Source organism: Rhinatrema bivittatum, chromosome 18 (assembly GCF_901001135.1).
Source record: "Rhinatrema bivittatum chromosome 18, aRhiBiv1.1, whole genome shotgun sequence".
Classification (NCBI taxonomy): Eukaryota; Metazoa; Chordata; class Amphibia; order Gymnophiona; family Rhinatrematidae; genus Rhinatrema; species Rhinatrema bivittatum.
This window is the reverse complement of record NC_042632.1, coordinates 4,782,738-4,803,350: the sequence shown is the minus strand read 5'-3', so window position 1 is coordinate 4,803,350 and position 20,613 is coordinate 4,782,738. Positions and strand designations below refer to the sequence as shown.

The 20,613-nt window shown below is 47.0% G+C and overlaps 1 protein-coding gene across 3 annotated transcripts in view; it reads right to left on the bottom strand.

Annotated features, from left to right (window-relative positions):
• The window catches only part of SLC23A1 (solute carrier family 23 member 1), an 896,619-nt gene that overhangs the window by 669,804 nt on the left and 206,202 nt on the right, over positions 1–20,613 (bottom strand). For all 3 annotated transcript variants that reach the window (XM_029583351.1, XM_029583353.1, XM_029583352.1), the window contains exon 2: positions 20,286–20,399. In XM_029583351.1, coding sequence (XP_029439211.1) covers positions 20,286–20,384 — 99 coding nt within the window. In that variant the 5' untranslated portion in view covers positions 20,385–20,399. The remainder of the gene's footprint in view (positions 1–20,285; positions 20,400–20,613) is intronic.

The window sequence follows — 20,613 nt, the reverse complement described above, 5'->3', positions numbered from 1 at the left end:
TTCTGGAGTGCGCAGGTGGGGCAGGAACTTACATACGAAAGGACATCCCGCCGGATGTTGGGCCACCAATAGAACTGATTGACCAGCTCTAAGGTCCTTTCGCGTCCAGCGTGTCCTCCTATGAGGGAGTCATGAGCCCAGCGTAAGGCAGTTAGTCGATCCCGACGGGGAAGTACAGTCCTTTCCTGGGAGAGGACTGTTAACGCAGATAGGCGGACTTTAGTCGGGTCCAGGATAAATTGAGGAGGCTCTTGATCCTCCTCGGCGCAGGAAGTGCGAGAAAGGGCATCCGCTCGGAGGGTTCTTGGCTGCTGGGCGATATTGGTAGAACAAAGTCAAAACGACTGAAAAACAAAGCCCAGCAGGCTTGACGGGGGTTCAGTCGTTGAGCCTGTGACAGGAACTCAGGTTCTTGTGATCTGTGTATACGGTAGTGGTATGCCGGGATCCCTCGATCCACTGCCTCCACTCTTCAAAGGCGAGCTTTATCGCTAGGAGCTCCTTGTCCCCGATGGAGGTAATTGCTCTCGGCTGGAGAAAACTTCCTGGAAGAAGTAAGAGCAGGGAAGGAGTTGGCCAGAGTCGGAGTGTTGGCTGAGAACCGCCCCAACCGCGATACTGGAGGCGTCGACCTCCACGATGAATGGTCTGAAGGGGGTCCGGATGCCGGAGGCAAACATCCGAGAGAAAAACCTCTTTGAGGTCGGAGAAGGCTGCCATCACAGCGTCAGCTCCCTTGCGGGTCAGGGCCGTGAGCGGAGCCACTCGGTGCGAGTAACGCGGGATAAAGTGTCTATAAAAATTAGCGAAGCCCAGAAACCGCTGGAGGGCCTTGAGTCCCGTGGGCTGGGGCCACTTAGTAATGGCCGCTACTTTCTCTGGGTCCATGCGGAAGCCGGTAGAGGAGATGATGTAGCCCAAGAAGGGCAGAGACTCAACCTCGAAGATACACTTCTCTAACTTGGCATACAAGTGGTTGTCTCGGAGGACCTGAAGAACCTGCGTGACGTGATGGCGATGGGAGTCCACATCTTTAGAAAAGATGAGCACGTCGTCCAGGTAGACTATGACATGTGAATGGAGCATGTCTCGGAGAACCTCGTTCATGAGGTGTTGAAAGACAGCGGGGGCATTGCAGAGCCCAAAGGGCAATCACCAGGTACTCGTAATGCCCGTCCCTGGTGTTGAACTCCGTCTTCCATTCGTCCCCTGGGCGTATGCGGACAAGGTTATAGGCCCCTCTGAGATCCAGCTTCGTGAAGATACGGGCACCCTGGAGGCGATCCAGAAGCTCTGGGATGAGCGGGAGAGGATACCGATCCCGCTTGGTTGATTGTCGTTCAGGCCGCGGTAATCGATACACGGCCGGAGGGAGCCATCCTTCTTGGCCACAAAGAAGAATCCGGCGCCAGCCGGTGAGCAAGACGGACGGATGAACCCCTTGGCTAGGTTCTCCGTGATATACTGGGACATCGCCCTTGTTTCAGGTAGTGACAAAGGATACACTCGGCCACGAGGAGGCGTGGTGCCCGGCAGAAGATCGATGGGACAATCAAGCGGCCGGTGCTGGGGTAGGATCTCCGCCATCTCCTTGGAGAAGACATCTTGAAAGCCTTGGTATGGTTCAGGGAGAAGGTGCGAAGAGCAGAGGTGCAGAGACCTTGGCGGACGTTGGAGGTGGTAGACAGCGTTCAAACAGGCAGGACCCCAACGGACCAGCTGGAAGTCATCCCATTGGATCACGGGAGAATGCTGACGTAACCAAGGGAGTCCCAACACTAGCGGGTGCACCGCTCGTTCTAGGACGAGCAAGGAGATTTCCTCAGAGTGGAACAGACCTGTTTGCAGAGTCACTGGAGCCGTGGAGCAAGTGATAACCCCTGGGAGCAAGGTGCCTCGGATCGAGGAGATCCGTAGAGGAGGAACCTTCTATAGTGTAGGCAGGGCAAGTTGGGTCACCAGATCGGCCACAATAAAGTTCCCTTCAGCTCCGGAATCAATGAAGGCACGAATCTGGATCTCCCCCACCAGGGTACTTCAGGGTTACTGGTAGCGTGCAGAGAGGAGCTGATCCAAGTAGCGCCTAGGTGTAGCTCCTCAGTTGTAACCTAGGCATGAGCGTTTCCCGGACGCTCTGGGCATGAAGAAAGAAAATGTCCTTTGCCCCCACAATAGAGGCAGAGGCCTAGAGAGCGCCGTATCCTCCTTTCTTCCGGGGTGAGTGGGAGACCGGCCCGTTGCATAGGTTCCCCAGAAGGCATAGCAGAAGGAAGAACCTTGGGAGCCGGTGCTGTCTTGGCGGAGGCCAGACAGGTGTGGTGAGGCTCTGCGACCCAAGCGAGTCTCTCTATCCCGCTGCTGGAGACGGCGATCCACTCTACCAGCAATGTCCATTAGATCATTTTAAATCGCGGGAAGCCTCCCGACCTGCCAGTTCATCTTTGATTCGTACGCCAAGCCCTCGAGGAAAATCCCCTTAAGGCAATCATCCTGCCAAGCGAGTTCCATGGCCAGGGTTCGGAAGTCTATAATATAGTCAGACACCGGGCGTGTCCCTTGTCGAAGGTGTAGGAGCTCTGAGGCCGCAGTGGATCGGCGTGCTGGGTCATCAAAGGCCAGGCCAGAAGTTAAGGAGGAAGTCTTGTAGGTTCTGTAGCAGAGGGTCAGAACGTTCCCACAAGGGTGAAGCCCAGTCGAGGGCCTTGCCATCCAGCAAGGAGAATATAAAGGCTACCTTGGCTGCATCTGAGGGAAATTGGGATGGCAGCAAGGTGAAGCACACTTGACACTGGTTCAGGAAACCACGACATGCCTTGCTGTCCCCGGCGTACCGGGTAGGCGTGGGCAGCTGAGTACTGGAAGTAGAGGCAGGTGCTGGAGGCAACTGCCCGAGTGGAAAACCTCAAGGCGAGAGACCAGCTGTTCCACCGTGGCAGCGAGAGAGTCAATGCAGTGTTGTTGTTGCTGGAGGCGTTGAGCCATTCCAGGAATGGCCTGTAGGCTTGGAGCCTCCCGCCGAGTCCATGGCCTTGCAAACTGTTGCAGTTGGGTGCTGCAGGCAGGATAATGGACCCTTGGGCCGGTCTACCCAGGGTGACCGGGTAGGCCAGAGGCGGAGCCAACAGGCTGGCGGTGTTCACCCCGGGAACAGGAGCCCCCAGGAGGAGCCCGTAGAGTCCTGGAACCTTGGGACTTGGGATATCAGCTCAGAGTCAATTAGCAGATAAAGCCTGGGCAGGGAGTGTAGTAAGAAAAGTCCAAAGAGTGAAGGATAGTCTCTAGGCCGGCAGTGCAGGTCGAGGGCCAGCTGATGACAGGACAGCGGGCGGCGGCAATACCTGAAGTAAGCCGGACCGTGAGGCAGGGTTCGTAGAATACTGGACCGGGAACAGGCTGAAGGCTGAGTAGGATCGATAGACTGTGGACAGGACCAGGCTGTAGACTGGAACGGAGTCTGTAGCTGGAGCAGGCTGTAGCCTGGAACGGAGTCTGTAGCTGGCTGTGGATTGAAGCAGGCCTGTAGCCTGGAACGGAGTCTGTAGCGGGCTGTAGATTGAAGCAGGCTGTAGCCTGGAACGGAGTCTGTAGCTGGCTGTGGATTGAAGCATGCTGTAGCCTGGAATGGAGTCTGTAGCTAGCTGTGGATTGAAGCAGGCTGTAGACTGGAACGGAGTCTGTAGCTGGCTGTGGATTGAAGCAGGCTGTAGACTGGAACGGAGTCTGTAGCTGGCTGTGAACTGGAGCAGGCTGTAGACTGGAATGAGTCTGTAGCTGGCTGTGAACTGAAGCAGGCTGTAGCAGAATCAGGAACGGACCAAAGTCAGAGGCAGGCCGGCAGCTGAAGCGAAGTCAGGAACAGGCCAAGGTCGGAGGAAGGCGGCAGGCTGAAGCGAAGTCAAGGCAATCCAAAGTCAGTCAGGAACGAGGAACAGACAAAGCGCAACTCAGAACTAGGCAGCAGTGAACCTCGTTGCAAGGCAAAGAGAAGGCATCCGGACGCCGGTTATCTCAGGCTTAGGCGTGGCATCATTAGCACAGGGGGCCAGACTTCCGGGAGCTGTGCCCACATAGTGTGCATCCTCACGCACGCGAGGCAGCGGGAGACGGGCAAGCAATGGCGGCCGCCACGAGGAACCAGCCGAGCCGTAGGCGTCCCGGGCATGTGGAACACGGTGTTTCCAGCAGCGGAGGTGAGCCCTGTTCAGAGCTAAAGAAGGGGAAGCGGTGAGACCGCAACACTGGCAGCCTGAAGCTGGGTTCGCTGCACACCGGCAGCCTGAAGCAGGGTTATCTGGGAAAATCAGGAACTGGATCAAGCATTGGATCAGGAACAGACATCAGGCAACATCAGGAACAGACATCAAGGCAAGGTCAGGAACAGACAGGGTGCCATCGAAGCACGGACAACCACGGAGCCTGGATCAGCAGACAGACACAGCAATGTGTAAAGCCAATCCAAAGGCAGACATCAGGGCTGGAAATAAGGAACAAGAAGACATTGAACACAAAGCCATCAATACACAGGAGACCATCATGGACCTGTATCAGCAGACAGAACACAGCGATGTGCAAGGCTAATCCAAAGGCAGTAGTAAGTGAAATGAGAGTCCTTTTATACTGCAGGTTGTAGGCACCTCCCTGGGAGGAGTTTGCCAGGACCGCTCCTTGCTGGCCCTATAACTGGGTGGAGAGCTGCGGGCCGGCCCCTAGGGAGAAGGGCGTGGCCAAACAGGAAGTCCAAACGCAGCCAAGCAAGCCACAGGCAGGCCTCAGGAACAGCTAGCCTCCCAGGCCCTGGGGCAAGTCCTGGATGGTGCACAGGCAAGGCCCTGGCTTCGGAGCGGCCTCCGGAGGAAAGGTAAGATACCTCCTGTAGCGCAGCAACAGGGGATCGTAACACTAGTTTTCTGCAAATTTTCTACCTTTTGATGGAAATAAATAGCTAGTTCATTACTTTCTGGAAACCTTTGCCAATTTTTTTCACTATGTAATACAGCAACTTAGCTGATGTTGCATTTTCTATTTCTGCAGAATATTCTTTCCTCCCCTGCTGAGCAGGGGAGGATGAAAGTTAAGAAGCTCTTAACTTTCACTATTGATGCTCAGTTTTTTGAGCTTTTGCCTCTTGCTGCACAATCATGGTGAAGGAGTTCGATTTTTGTGAACGTCTGAAGAATGAGACAACTGAAAACCTCTCGACTAACCATGCCAGCAGTGAAACGCACAGCCATCTTGAATGTATTAACATTTGCAACGCAAACGGCACATAATACGTAGTGACGCAGTTACGCACTAACATTTAGTGGAACGTGACTCCATTTTGGAATAATAATTTGTATTGTATTAATACGATGCCGCTATAAAATGTCTAACACGTCAATTAAATGACGAAACAATAGTCTGATCAAAGCTACACCTACTAGAGGACCACGCTAGCAAATGCTTGTTCAGCAGTTTGTAAATTGTTTGTTCAGCAGAAATAAACGCATGTGTAGATAAGAACTGTAAGTGTATAAAAGTTTGCTCCTAAGGGGGCGTGGCATGCAGTTGTACTAAGCCCTTGTCTTAGCTGCATCTTGCTGGCAATAAAAGTCTATCTTTGCGGATCAGTTGTCTGGGCCTCCTTACTGACTTTTGGATACGGTTACATTTGGCGAGCCAGCCAGGAGGTACCGGGGACGCTATTTTAGCCCCCCAGTGGGTCCGGTAGTTTGGTGGCGGAGCGATCCCCCAGACTTACCTGGTGAGTGGCCACCGCTGAGTTCAGCGATCAGGTTTCTGAGGGGACCGTTCCACAGAAATTCTTCTGAGACCTCTGGGCTGGTGATCCGGGAAGAAGGCTTTCGTGACGATCGGAAGAACCCTGCAGGCGAGTATTTTGGGGAACAGTGGAGAAGTGGAGAATAGATAAAGAGTAGCCGGTCCGTCCCCAAGCGGACCGAGGGGGCCTTGATCACACCCCGCGCAGTGGTTAGTAGGAATCCTGTTCCGAAAGCCACGCGCATAAGAGTAAAAAATAGCGAAGTGTAAAATAGCGGGAATAGGTTTCTTGTTGTGTGAAAGGCCTCGCAGTTCTAGACCGGGCGACCGCGTTCTAGTCGAGGCGTGTGTGACCCTTTTGTGTCTGACGGATACGGACCCCTTACCTATCCGTCTTCCCTTCCCTCCTTTGTCTGTGATTCTATCCTAATGGGAGGGGGCTATTCAACTCCATTAAAAGTCATGACGAAGCACTATAGTGAAGTGTTCGATAGACATAAATGTACGAAACCCGGAATGATTCAACGATGCACCCATAGGTGGCCCAGTTTGTGTGTAAATTGGCCTCCAAAGGAACTTTCGATTTCTTAACGGCCACGAGGGTCCAGAAAATCGTTACCAAGAAGGGAATCCGGGTTGTCCTGAAGATATACCGTACATAACTGCTTGGATTGCAGTCATTGTAGATCCTCCGTCATGGGCAAAGAAGTTAGTGGAGGGAGCCGCCCTCGTAATGGTGGCTCAGGTGCACAAAATGGGGAACCGGAAGTCCCCAAACCGGAAGAGAAGGGGAAAGGCGGCCATCTTGAGTATCAAAGATGATGCGTCATCTGCGGCGGCCATATTTGTAGTGCAAGGAAATTCAGAGACTCAAGAAAAAAGAGTTAAACCCTTGCCGCCCGCAGCGCCGTCTGAAGCGGAACATCTCTTGCCGCCACCATATGTTCCTAGTTGTCCTCAATTGTATAACCTTGCCACCAACCCCCGCCTATGCGCAGCCGATCCTAGATAGAACCGTCTCCCGAAGTAAGACTTGAAGTTGAGGCAGCGAAAGTTGAAGACGGCGGCGAGTCGTCCGTTGCAGACGGCACTCGTAGCAAAACCCAAGCCGCAAGTTTGCACCTGCCAATCAGGGAAACATCTACAGTAGTTCCCTTGGTCCCGACCGAAGAAAACGAATATCGCACTACGCAAACTATAAAATTATTTACCTACATTCCTTTCACCTCCAGTGATCTCTTTAACTGGAAACAGCTTGGCCCCTCTTACGCTGATAAACCAGATCAGATGATAGATTTTTTACGAGGAATTTTTGCAGCCCACAATCCCAATTGGGCTGACATTCGGCATTTAGCCTCCATCCTTTTTACCACTGAAGCACGACGACAAATACAATTAAATCTGGAAGAGGCAGCTCGGCAAGGAGCTGGGTCGGATGGTAATCCCGACGAAGCAGTAAAAGAACAAGCCCCGCTTGTAGATCCAGCCTGGGATTTCCAGACCACAGCGGGGCGCGAGCGCATCGCTGCTATCAAACAGCGTTTCTTGAAGCTTTAAAAGGGAAAGAAAGTTGTGAACATGGGAAAAATCCAGGACGTGGTGCAGAAAAGAGATGAGACCCCCGGAAACTTTTTGGAGCGGTTGATGGACGCATATCGGCAGTACAGTCCATTTGATCCAGAAGACTCCAAAAATCAATCCATCCTAGTGATGAGCTTCGTCGGACAGTCCTGTCCGGACATCCGCCGGAAGTTACAGAAAGCAGAAGGATTTGAGGGATGACTATCAGCCAATTAAAGCAATGGCAGACAAGTCTATGTAAACCGAGAACCGGACGGAGAAAAGAAGGATAAAAAGGAAAGTGGTCGAAAGTTAAGAGAAAGTGTTAGTTTGTTAGCCGCAGCCTGGAAGAGACTAATTTTGGAATCCGTCCAGGCACTATCAAGGATATCCTGGACCCAGAGGAAGAGGCAGATCGCCCTCAGAGGGCCGCCTAGAGGAAGATCGAGTAGAGGAGGACCGTTTAGAGGCGGAAGAATGCGTTAGGAATTAATCAATGTGCATTTTGTAGACAAGAAGGACACTGGAAGTCTGAGTGCCCGGAGTCCCTGCAATCGAAGCAGGAAGGATATACTCCGTCCAAAGCTAAGGAAGCGAATGGCAGATGGCCTTGGGTGAAACGTCCGGCGAAGAAAGTGAAGCATGACTAGACAAGGGAAATCTTCCCCTTGATCCTTTGGTGGAAATAAAAGTGGGAACTGAGACATTCAAAGGATTGCTGGACACTGGAGCGCAAAGATCAGTAATGACAACTGCTATAACCACGCCCACTTCAAAGAACATCTCTATAGTTGGAGCCTCTGGGAAGCCACTGATCGCTCCCATTCTCCAGAAACGACAAGTTCGAGTGGGAGGGCAATTAGTGTCCCATCAATTTCTTTACGTCCCAGGATGCCCAGTGCCACTCATAGGGAGAGACCTTCTTTGCAAATTAAGAGCCAATTTACAATTCGAGTCCACTGGAGAAATCAAAGCATCCTTCGCTGATAATCCAGTCTCTCTCATTTGTCCCCTCCAAGAAGAATGGAGACTACATCTTCCCATAGTCGAACGAACCATCGAACATCGATATGAAACAACACCCCCTCAACGAAAAACGAAGACAACTGATGGATAGTGTACCCCAAGTATGGTCCGAACAGAACCCGGGAGGAATAGCTATCGACGCTACCCCCATATGGATAGAGATGAAACAGAATGCACAGGTGATCAATCAACCTCAATACCCCATTCCATATATGGCCAGGCAAGGAATCCAGATACATCTGCAGAGACTGTATGATTTGGGCATTCTCCGGCGAATCCGATCTGCTTGGAACACCCCTTTGTTGCCTGTAAAGAAACCTGGATCAATGATTACGACCAGTACAAGATTGAAGGAGAGTAAAATCAAGTAGCAGATCTAGTAGCCCTCGTACCAAATCCATATTCAATCTTGGCTCAAGTCTCTCCTGCGTCAAAGTGGTACAGTGTCATTGATCTCAAGATGCTTTCTTCTCCGTTCCGGTAGCGGAGGAATGTCAGAAGATTTTTGCCTTCACATGGGAAAATGCACACACTGGAATAAAGCAGCAGTACACATGGACTCGCTTGCCTCAAGGGTTCAAGCATTCACCTACGTTGTTTGGTGAACAACTGGCAAAAGACTTGAAGATATCAAGTTATGTATGGGCCAGTAATACAATATGTGGATGACCTTCTGTTGTTTCGAGAAACGTATCTTGAATGTGCAGTAGCCACCCTCCACTTGTAAAGACGTTGTACTCCAAAGGATACCGTGCAAGTAAAAAAAAGCGCAAATTTGTGAATTGGAAGTAGAACTTGGGCTTCCAAATCCGTGAAGGCACTCGTCGTCGGAATCTCCGTACTAGTTCGATAAGAGATCAACCTGTACCCACTTGTAAGAAAGCTCCGAGCGTTCCTTGGAGCTACAGGATACTGTAGATTGTGGATTGCCAACTATGCATTATTGCTCAGCCCCTGTACGACAAGTTGCGGGGAAAGACAGAGTCTCAACCTTTTCAATGGGAAGACACGAACTAGCAAGATTGCATCAACTGAAAGAAGCCTTGATTGAACCCCCAGCTCTAGGGTTACCAGATGTACTGAAACCATTTCATCTATTTGTCGATGAAAAGAAAGGAATGGCCATTGGGGTATTGACTCAAACTCTAGGCTCATGGGAACGACCTGTTGCATATCTGTCAAAAGGAATGGACAATGTTGCAAAAGGATGGCCAGGTTGCCTTCGAAGCATCGCGGCTGCATGCATACTCATTCCAGAGGCAGTCAAACTAACCTTTGGACAAACTCTGCAAGTAACAACTCCTCATACCATTCAAGGACTACTAGAAACTCATGGACCAAAATGGATGACTAACTCTCGTCTTGTAAATACCAAGCTTTATTATGTGAAACTCCCGAAATCCAAATACAAGACAGTAAAAACCTGAATCCTGCAACCTATTGCCAGCTCCCAAACCAGTCACCCACAATTGTGAAGAAGTTATGGCTACAGTACATTCCAGTCGACCCGATCTAAGAGATCAACCCTGGCAGGGAGCTTGGATTTTATTCACTGATGGAAGTAGCCAGGTTATAGATGGAATTCGGGTCGCTGGTTATGCTGTAGTTTCTGAAAACAACATCATCGAGGCTGAGCCTCTACCCCAGGAACATCTGCACAAAAGCTGAGCTAATTGCACTAACCCGAGCTCTGCAGCTGGCAGAAGGAAAACTGTAAACATCTATACTGACTCTAATATGCCTTCCTTACCATTCAAGTACACGGAGCCCTATATAAGGAACGAGGATTTCTAACTGCTGAAGGAAAGCAGTTAACTAACGCATCTGAAATACACAATTTGCTAAACGCTGTCTGGGCACCAAAAAAGGTAGCCGTCATGCATTGCAAGGCACATACAGGAAAGTCAGACCCCATTGCAAAAGGAAACCAATGGGCAGACAAAACAGCGAAAGAAGCAGCACGTGTGCAGTCATTGCAAATAACAGCCAAAGCTTGCCCACTCCTACAATTCCTAACTGAAAGTCCTGTTTATTCTGTCGAACAGAATGAGCAGTTTCACCAGCAGAATGGTTGGTGGATTCTACAAGATGGTCGAATATGGATACTGGAAGCTATTGCTTGGACTATAGTTAAAGAAGCCCATAACAAAACCCATCTTGGTCGAGACTCATTAACAAAACTATTGGAAAAAACATATTACATCAACAGAATTACTCAGCTAACAAAGCATGCCATTAATCAATGTGTCACCTGCGCGAAAAACAATCCCCGGAATGGACCTGGTCCTGCCCCCGGACATATCCTACGGGGAACAACACCTTTCAAGTTTGTCAAATTGACTTTACTCATATGACTCCTTCAAAAGGATACAAAGCACTGTTAGTAGCAGTCTGTACATATACTGGTTGGATTGAAGCCATGCCTACACGAACTGAAACAGCTAAAGAAGTAGTGTCCTTACTTCTTCATCAAATCTTACCACGATACGGATTGCCAAGACAATCAATTCCGACAATGGACCAGCTTTTGCCAGTGAGTCACTCAACAATTAAGTAAAATTCTGGGTCTCAGGTGGCACTTGCACTGTGCTTGGAGACCCCAAAGTAGCGGAGCAGTTGAACGAGCCAACAGAACTCTGAAGAATCAAATAGCTAAATTGTGTCAGGAAACAAAGACTAAATGGCCAGACATCCTATCGTTAGCTTTACTACACGTCCGATGCAGCCCCAGGAAGTCTGGCCTAACACCTATGAAATGATGTATGCAAGACCTCCACCTCTCCCATCCTTTCCTGAATCGCTACAAATCCAAGGAGAAATGTCTCTCAGCAACCAACTCAAAGGACTGTATGACACAGTCGTTGCCATCCGTAACTACACTTGTGAGACTGAACCACTAGTCTTGCTGACACCAACTCATCCATTTCAAATTGGAAATTCTGTCTGGATAAAGGAATGGGATGAATCTGATTTCCTCAAACCTCGATGGAAAGGGCCATATACTGTGCTATTAACCACTCCTACAGCTGTAAAAGTCTCTGGATGTCCATCATGGATTCACTGGACTCGACTCAAACCTGCTTCCTCTCAGTGGCAGGTCTCCAGGATAGGGGACCATAAATTAAAATTCACTCAAGGCAGGCAGGAGATACCCTGAGTAAAAGACTTAAGTAAACTACTGAAGAATACTAATGTATCCATTTCTTTCCTTCTTTTAGAGACAATAAACATGAAATCAACTCTCCTCATCACAACTTGAAGTGCTAAAAGCATCTCAAAGGTTCTGAAGATGGGGTGCTACCCCCCTAAACCTCCAGATCTATACTGCTCCTTATTCCTTCCTTCGACTGTCAAGATGTCTACAGGTCTTACTACTGATCTCATGTGCATCAACTCTATCTCCTAAGCTTCCCTTGAGCAAAAATTGTTCTGAATGCATCAAACAAATACGTACTACAACTGAAGATGGATTTCAACTTGTTTCTACAATCCTACATCAATCTCAACCTCCAACGCCTTGTACAGCACGACCTGCTTGTGCTTTAAATACAACCCAAGGGTATCAATCCTTTCATCGATGCTTGGACGGCAATAAAGTCATCTGTCATTCTCCAACCACTCCCAAGTACTACAACATTACCCTCACTGCTGGGTTGCCAAAGAGTCCCACAACCAGCATCGTACCAGAGGGAAAAGGAATCTTGTACTACATCAACTCTACCAAGATCCTAGTGGGAGGAGGATCTAGTGTTACACTCACTTTCGACGCCTGTGACGCAATTAATAAACATCCCAATGCACTCCACTGCGGATCTCAATCTTGGAAGAATCCTATACTTACAACCATAAATATCTTTGTCCCTACAATCGAGTAGCTAATCCATCTAGCTGGGATGCCTTGTGTTGGGGATCTTACCCTATCCGGATGGGCCCTGGTGTGCGACTATACTGGGGGGGGGTTACCCAGGCTGCCAAGGAGTAGGTAGACTGACAAAAGCAACTGGAAACATTGTGTCCTTGCAATGGCCACTCAGGAGTGAAGGATCCCCCTGGCAGGACACATGGGGATTTGGAATCGATGGAACCGGAAGAGATCCCATGACCTACATTACAATCACGCAGCGAAGAGACAAACCCCGTCCCATCATCCACCAAACCACTGTGGTTGGTTATCAATCATTCTTCGATGAAGTATCCCAACTGACCGAGGAATTACAAAAACATACAACTTCACATCAAGCCAAAAATATGTTTGTGAATTAGCTGAAAACATAGCTCTTTCTTTAGAAGTCAAAATTGTTTTGTATGTGGAGGTACGAACGCAGGAGAGCAATGGCCCTGGGAAGCCAAAGAGGTATTCCAATCTGACTTCAATACTCTGAATACCACTGTAACTTATAAACGAAAAACCAGTCCATACGAATGGGCTCTCCAGACTGACGTCATTGGCAGACAATGTATATCTCGACAACATTCAAAGCTATATACCGTACCTATTGGAAATTCCCCTTGCACAGGGGTCCTTACTGTCAACACAAACAATCGTACCTGGTGGCAGACAGAGAATTCTACCATGCCTGTTCCTTTCTGGACTGAACCAACACTAAACAAGACATGGACAACTGCTGGAGTACCCACTACTTCCTTCACCGCTCCTGATGGATATTATTTTGTATGCGGTCGAAGGGCATATGAACAACTACCTACAAGCTGGTATGGAACTTGCTTCTTGGCCACGATCCGCCCAAGTTTCTTCCTGTTACCAGTCATGGCTGGAGAGACATTAGGAGTCCCTGTGTACAGTCCCATGAAACCAAACAGACGTCGTAGAAGTAACAAAGTTTCGATTGGAGATTGGACTGACCAGGAGTGGCCACCCGAGCGAATTGTGCAGTATTATGGACCTGCTACATGGGCAGAAGATGGTTCTTACGGATATAGAACCCCTATCTATATGTTAAACCGTATCATTCGACTTCAAGCAGTATTAGAACTCCTAACTAACGACTCTGCTCTGGCTCTCAACATACTAGCCAAGCAAAACACTTAACTTATTACAGCCGTTTACCAGAATCGGTTGGCCCTGGACTACCTCCTAGCCCAGGAAGGAGGTGTGTGTGTGGGAAATTTAACCTGTCTAATTGTTGTTTACAGATTGATGATAAGAGCAAGTCATCGAAGACATCACCGACCGGATGGTCCGCCTGGCCCATGTTCCTGTACAGACATGGACTGGAGTTTTTGATTGGACAGCGTCACTGCCCAACTGGCTTACCTCGATTCCCGGGCTGAAGGAACTCTTTCTTCCTTTCTTGTTCCTCCTCATTTCTTGTATTTTATTTCCTTTATGTCTCCCTCTTATTTTCAGGAACTTACGTTCGATGATGAAAGAATTGCTGATCGAAGAGCAGCTGCCCACATTATGATGATGAACAAATATGCTTCAGTTTTCCACATTTTTTATTTTTTTATTTTTTTTTTTTTAATTTATTTAAGGTTTTATATACCTGCAATCATGAGAACATATCTTGCTGGTTTACATGAAACGGGAGTGCATTAAATACATCAAACTAGAACTCAGGTGACCGAAAGTACAGTTACAATTAACAAGGGTGACAGAACTTGGTGAAGAGGAAGAAAAAGGAAGAATAAATGGTTAAACGATATACAAGTCACATTACAAGTTATGTACAAATGGCATGATTAATGGCTGAATGTTTTGAGGAGTCCTTGGGTTGTGTCCTTGGATTGTGTCATTAAATTGTGTCTTGGAAAGCTTGCTTGAATAACCAAGTCTTAAGTCTTTTCCTAAAAGTTGGGAGGCAAGGTTCCAGTCTGAGATCTGTGGGCAATGAATTCCACAGAAGGGGGCCAGCTGTGGAGGTGGCGCGATCTCTTAGGGTAATGTGTCTAGTCGTTTTTGCAGGGGGAACTTGAGTGTGTGCCTCTATAAACATTTCTGGTAGGTCTTGTCGAGTTGTATACTTGGAGAGGAAATTGAAGATCGAGGGAAGTGCATTGATGTATAGTTTTGAAAATGATACATATGGTTTTGTACATGATACGGAAGTATACGGGTAGCCAATGTAGCTCTTTCAGGATGGGAGATATGTGGTCTCTTTTTCTTGTGCCTGTTAGTAGTCGGGCTGCTGAATTTTGCACCATCTGTAATGGTTTGGAATAGGAAGAAGGCCAGACCTAGCAATAGGGATTTGCAATAGTCTAATTTTGAAAAAATGACTGGCCTGGATGATCGTTCTGAAGTCTTGAGCATGGAAGAGAGGTCTTATCCTTTTCAAAACCTGGAGTTTATAGAAGCAGTCTTTGGTTGTTTTGTTGATGTGTGCCTTGAAGTTTAGCCGGTTGTCCAATAACACTCCTAAGTCTCTAACTTGTGCAGTAGGTAGGTTGGTGGGAAGAGTAATGTTAGGTGTATTGTTCTCGGGAGAGATGAGTAGGATTTCTGTCTTGGAGGAATTTAAGATGAGGTGAAGGCTGTTGAGAAGTTGTTTGATTTTTTGGTGGCATGATTCCCAGTAGTCAAGAGTTTTAGAGTATGTGTCTTTGACGGGGATGATGATTTGAATATCATCTGCGTATAGGAAGTACTTTAGATTGAGGTCAGTGAGAGTTGGCAAAGAGGAAGCAGGTAAATATTGAATAGAGTCGGAGATAATGAAGAACCTTGTGGGACTCCTATGGCAGAGTCAAATCTTGAGGATTCCTTGTTTTGGAGTTTAACTTTGTAACCTCTGTTGTTGAGAAAGGTTTTGAACCCAAGATAGGACGGTGCCGCAGATTCCTATGGACGATAACTGGTTTAAGAGGATGGTGTGGTTGACCGTGTCGAACGCTGCTGATAGGTCTAACAAGATCAATAGAAAAGAGTTTTCTTTGTCGAGGGCCCAGTAAGATATGGTCTGTCAACGAAGTGAGGAGGGATTCTGTGCCTCGATTTTACGGAAGCCGTGTTGTGGGATGAAGAGAAGATTGTTGTCTTCGATGAAATCTGAGAGTTGAGAGTTCACTAGTTTTTCCATGATCTTTGCGATGAATGGGAGGTTAGCTATGGGGCGGAAGTTGTTAGGGTCCTTCGGGTCTAGGTTGGGTTTCTTTAGGAGCGGTGAGATTGAGGCCATTTTAAGATCATCTGGGAAGGTTCCTTGGGCTAGAGAGCAGTTGATGATATTTTTCAATGAAGTGGCTATTGTGTCTGGAATAGCTAGAAGAAGTTTGGAGGGGATGTGGTCTGCAGGATGAGACGAAGGTTTCATTCTTCTCAGGATGGTTTGTATCTCCGTGGAAGAGACGGGTTCAAAGGTGTTTAAGCTGACGTTTTTGTGGGCAGGTTGTTGATATGTCTGGAGGTCGGCTGTATTGGAAGGCAGTTGTGTTAAGAGATTGGTGATTTTATTTTGGAAAAACTGAGCGAGTTCTTCTGCTTTGGGTTGTGCCATGTTGCCTGGGATTTCTCGCGGAATGGTTTGAGTGAGGCTGGAGACATAAGCGAAGAGGGCTTTGGCGTCAAAAACCAGGTTGTGAATCTTAGATGCATAATAGTCTTTTTTTGATTTTGAGGTGAGAGATTTGTACTGGTAAAGTGTGGATTTGTATGAAAAAATGGTGATGTCACAAGGGGTTTTGCGCCAGGTCGCTTCTTTTTTTCTTAAACTTTGTTTTAGTTTTCTGAGTTCATTAGTGACCACGGTTGTCTGTTGGATGCATTGGTGTGAGATCTTTTTGTAGTTGAAGGACAGAGCTTGTTGGCTATGTTTTCTGTTATGTTGTTCCAGGAGCGAATGGCAGTGTTCGGGTCAGTGAGGTCTAATAGGGGTAGCTGTGAGACCAATTGGTTGTTAAGGTCTTCTGGTGAGCATCGCCTCTTGTAGTGGAATGAAGGAGAGGGGGAGTAGGGAGTGTTGGATTTTTCCAGCGTGAATGAGGTAGAGATGAGCGTGTGGTCTGACCATGGAACCTTTTTGTTCTTCAAATTGGATGTAGTCGTAATGCCCTTGTTGACGAAAATCAAGTCCAGAGTGTGACCCGCTTTGTGTGTGGGTTCGTTGACTAGTTGTTGGAATCCCATAGCAGACAGGGCTGTGATGAGTGTTACGCAGCTGTTAGATGGTGAGGGATTGTCTATGTGCAGATTGAAATCTCCTAAAATGATTGCTGGAGTATCCAGGTTGATGAGCATGGTGGTGATTTCAAGGAGGGGGGAGACCTCTGCTTCTAGGAGTCCCGGGGGGGCGTAGACAAGAAGGATTTGAAGATGTTGTGAGGTGAAGAAGCCGACTTCCAGTTTTGAGTTAGAGCTGAAAGGATGTTGGGAGAAGTTAAGGCTTTTTTTGGTAGCCAGAAGGATGCCCCCTCCTCTTTTTTTCAGTCTCGGGAGTGAGAAGAAGTCATAGGTTTGTGTACGTAGTTGGTTTATTAAAGCTGTATCTGAGGGCTTAAGCCATGTTTCGGTTACTGCACAGATATCTGGCTTGGCGTCGGTGAGATAATCATTGAAAATTAGGGATTTCTTCGTTAGAGATTGTGCATTGAAAAGAGAGAGTGAAAAGAGGGAGAGGCCTAGAAGCTGGGTAATTGGTGTGATCAAGATAGGGGTGAGGGTTTTTAAGTTATTGTGAGGGGCTCGTCTGGTAGATGTTCTTTTAGATAGGAGGCGGTGTTGTGAGATTGGTATTGGAAGAGCAAGAGACATTGTGGGAGGTTAGCTGGCTGGCGCAGAGTGTAGGCGGATGGCAGATGGGAGGATAGGCTGAGATTAGGAGATAAATAATTGGTTGGTTAGTGCTCTGGAAGAACGCTGGAAGGATGCTTGCTGAAAAGGCGTAGACTGGTTGCTTGCTGAGAGGGCGCAGACTGGTTGCTTGCTGTGAGGGCGTAGACTGGTTGCTTGCTGAGTGCTTGCTGTGAGGGCGTAGACTGGTTGCTTGCTGAGTGCTTGCCTCATCTGATTCATCTGACTCCGAAGATGAATACATTGATACTAACTTATGATGCCATTTATACCACTAACCTGTCTGGGCCATTTTGTTAGCTGGGGTAAGCCGGGCTACAAAGGGGGGTGACGCCAATAGGGCCCACCCGTCTCAAACCCGTGAAGAAACCAACAACCTAGCAACATCTTAGGGCCCACCTGGAGTGATAACTGTATTAACTATTGTCTGTCTTTTCAGCTACCTCACAGATGAATGTGATACTTCTGCCTTCGACCGAAGTTGAAGTATCAAAGGGGGGAATGAAGGAGTTTAGATTTTGTGAACGTCTGAAGAATGAGACAACTGAAAACCTCTCGACTAACCATGCCAGCAGTGAAACGCACAGCCATCTTGAATGTATTAACATTTGCAACGCAAACGGCACATAATACGTAGTGACGCAGTTACGCACTAACATTTAGTGGAACGTGACTCCATTTTGGAATAATAATTTGTATTGTATTAATACGATTGCCGCTATAAAATGTCTAACACGTCAATTAAATGACGAAACAATAGTCTGATCATAAGCTACACCTACTAGAGGACCACGCTAGCAAATGCTTGTTCAGCAGTTTGTAAATTGTTTGTTCAGCAGAAAGTAAAACGCATGTGCGATAGATAAGAACTGTAAAGTGTATAAAAGTTTGCTCCTAAGGGGGCATGGCATGCAGTTGTACTAAGCCCTTGTCTTAGCTGCATCTTGCTGGCAATAAAAGTCTATCTTTGCGGATCAGTTGTCTGGGCCTCCTTACTGACTTTTGGATACGGTTACAATGGGAATACCCTAGCACCATCACATTTTTTTCATTTTCCCATTTTGTTATATTGTGGGAAAATTAAAATACCCATTAATTTTCAAAGGGCTGCATGCATAAAAACATGGGATACGTGCAGAAAATAGTGTAAAAAAAAAATTGGTGTAGCTAGGTAGGGGTTAGGGGTCAGGGTGGAGAGGAGAGGAGAGGAGAAAGGGAAGGAAGTTAGGCAGGGGGGGTAGGGAAGTCCCCTCCTTAATTGGAGCAGACTGGGAGGGAATTGGAGAAAAGGCTGATCACATCACCGCGCGTAATTTGAAAATTCCCACCCCCTGCGCGTGCAAGTCATGATGTGCCCGCACATGCATGCGTGGATGTTAATATCCAGCGCACACGTGCGCGCGAACATTGAATTTTATAACATGTGCGTGCATATTATAAAAGGGGACATATTCAATAAGCTGGCAAATGGACAAGTTATCCAGCTAAAGTTAGCCAAATAAAGTTAGCCAAATCCTCAGATATTCAGTGGGAAAAACATCCCACTGAATAATATACTCGCTTAAAGTTATTTGGCTATATTCAGTTTGAATATAACCAGATGGGGGTGGGGGTTAGTTTTCAAGCCTTTTCTGGCCAGATAACTAGCTAATTAACTGGATACTTCCACTGTTTTTTCCTATGATGGTCCTTTAGAGCATAAGAAATGCCATATTGGGACTGAACAAGGGTCCATCAAGCCCAGTATCCTGTTTCCAACAGTGTCTACTCCAAGTCACAAGTACCTGGCAAGTACCCAAACATTAGATCATAAGCTGCTATTGCTTATTAATTACCATAATAGCAGTTTATGGATTTATCATCTAGGAACTTATCCAAACCTTTTTTTAAACCCAGTTACACTAACTGCTGTAACCACATTCCAGAGCTTAACTATGTGCTGAGTGAAAAAGAATTTGCTAACTTCATGGAGAATAAATAACTGATTTACATTAACTTGTTCAAGTCCTTTCATGATTTTGTAGACTTCTATCATATCCCTCCTCAGTCATTTCTTCTCCAAATTGAACTGCCCTAACTTCTTTAGCCTTTCCTCATAGGGCAGCCGTTCCATACCCCTTATCATTTTGCTCGCCCTTCTCTGCACTGTCTCCAGTGCAGAGAAGGGCAATTTACCTATTAAATTACAAGTATGAACTTAGGGGTAACTTTAGATTCTGATCTTTCTATGCAGCTACATATAAAAATCAATTATTTCATCTGTTTTTAAGAAATTGCAACTGCCATGCAGGTTGAAGCCATTGCTTGAGCCAGGTGATTTTCGCTCTACCTTGCAGGCTTTAATTTTGCCTGTCCTAGATTATTGTAATTCTTTGTTCTGGGGCTTTCAGGAAACTGACAGAGCTATTAGATGTATCTTCCCCTAAATTAACATATTTAACCAAATCTGCAGTTGAGCTTTTCTAGTTGCTGGCCTGATGTTATAGAATTTATTCCTGGAATGTCTTTGATTAATTTCAGATACAGTATTATTTAGAAATACCCTTAAGCTTTTGAAGTAATTATGTATGTTTTAATGTCACCATCTCAAACTTTTGGAGACTATGGTTTATATATTTTTTTAAATAAATAAAATACATTTAAAAGGTTTGGCCTGCACCCAATTGTCTCCCTCCCCCCCCCCCCCCCCCCCAATTTAATATATAGCTGTGTTGGGCCATGTACTCCCACCCACCAAACCCTCCAAAATAAAATTAGCATGTTCCGGGGTCCACAGGTTGGATTTCCTCATCCCTCCTCCTGTTTAAAATCTAGCTGCTCCCGGACAATGCCCCGATCTGCTCCTCCCCCCAGTATCAAAAAAGAAATCCTGCCAGGAGTGAGGTATAAACCCACCCATTCCTGGTGTGCAAACAATAACAATGGAAAAATGAGCCCACCCAGATGATCCCTGGTGAAATTAATGAAATTCCTGCAGGTAAAGGAACAGCAAACTTGAAGTCACCTGCAGCAGTAGATAAAACTGCAAAGGAGATCCAAAGAGGCACAAAGCACAGAAATGCAGCTTTCCTCTGAGATCTAGGCAGCTCTGAAATTTCTGTGCATGCTAAAGTGGTGCTGCAGGGAAAAGTAAGCTCTGACTCTCTAACAGTAAGCATATGAAGAAACATAAAAAGAGCACTGTGCTTACCTGAAATCCAAGCAAAATACAAAGATACCATGGAGGGACATCTTCTATTTTATAGATTAAATCAGATCCCCGCTGCTCTGGTAATGCTGGCTGTCTCATGCTGTGTATTTCTTTCTGGGAATTAAATGACAAATTTACAACCTTTTCAATACACAGATTAATTCTGAATGAATGAAATCTTTAATTAGTAAAGTAAGGGGGAGGAGAGTCTTCTTAGAGAACCCAGATCTGTAGCCAGGCAATTTGGCACCTATGGCCAAGTGCAAAAGCGTGCTCTTACTCTGCACAAGACACCATAAACTGGGAGACTTAACTTTATTTTTACATT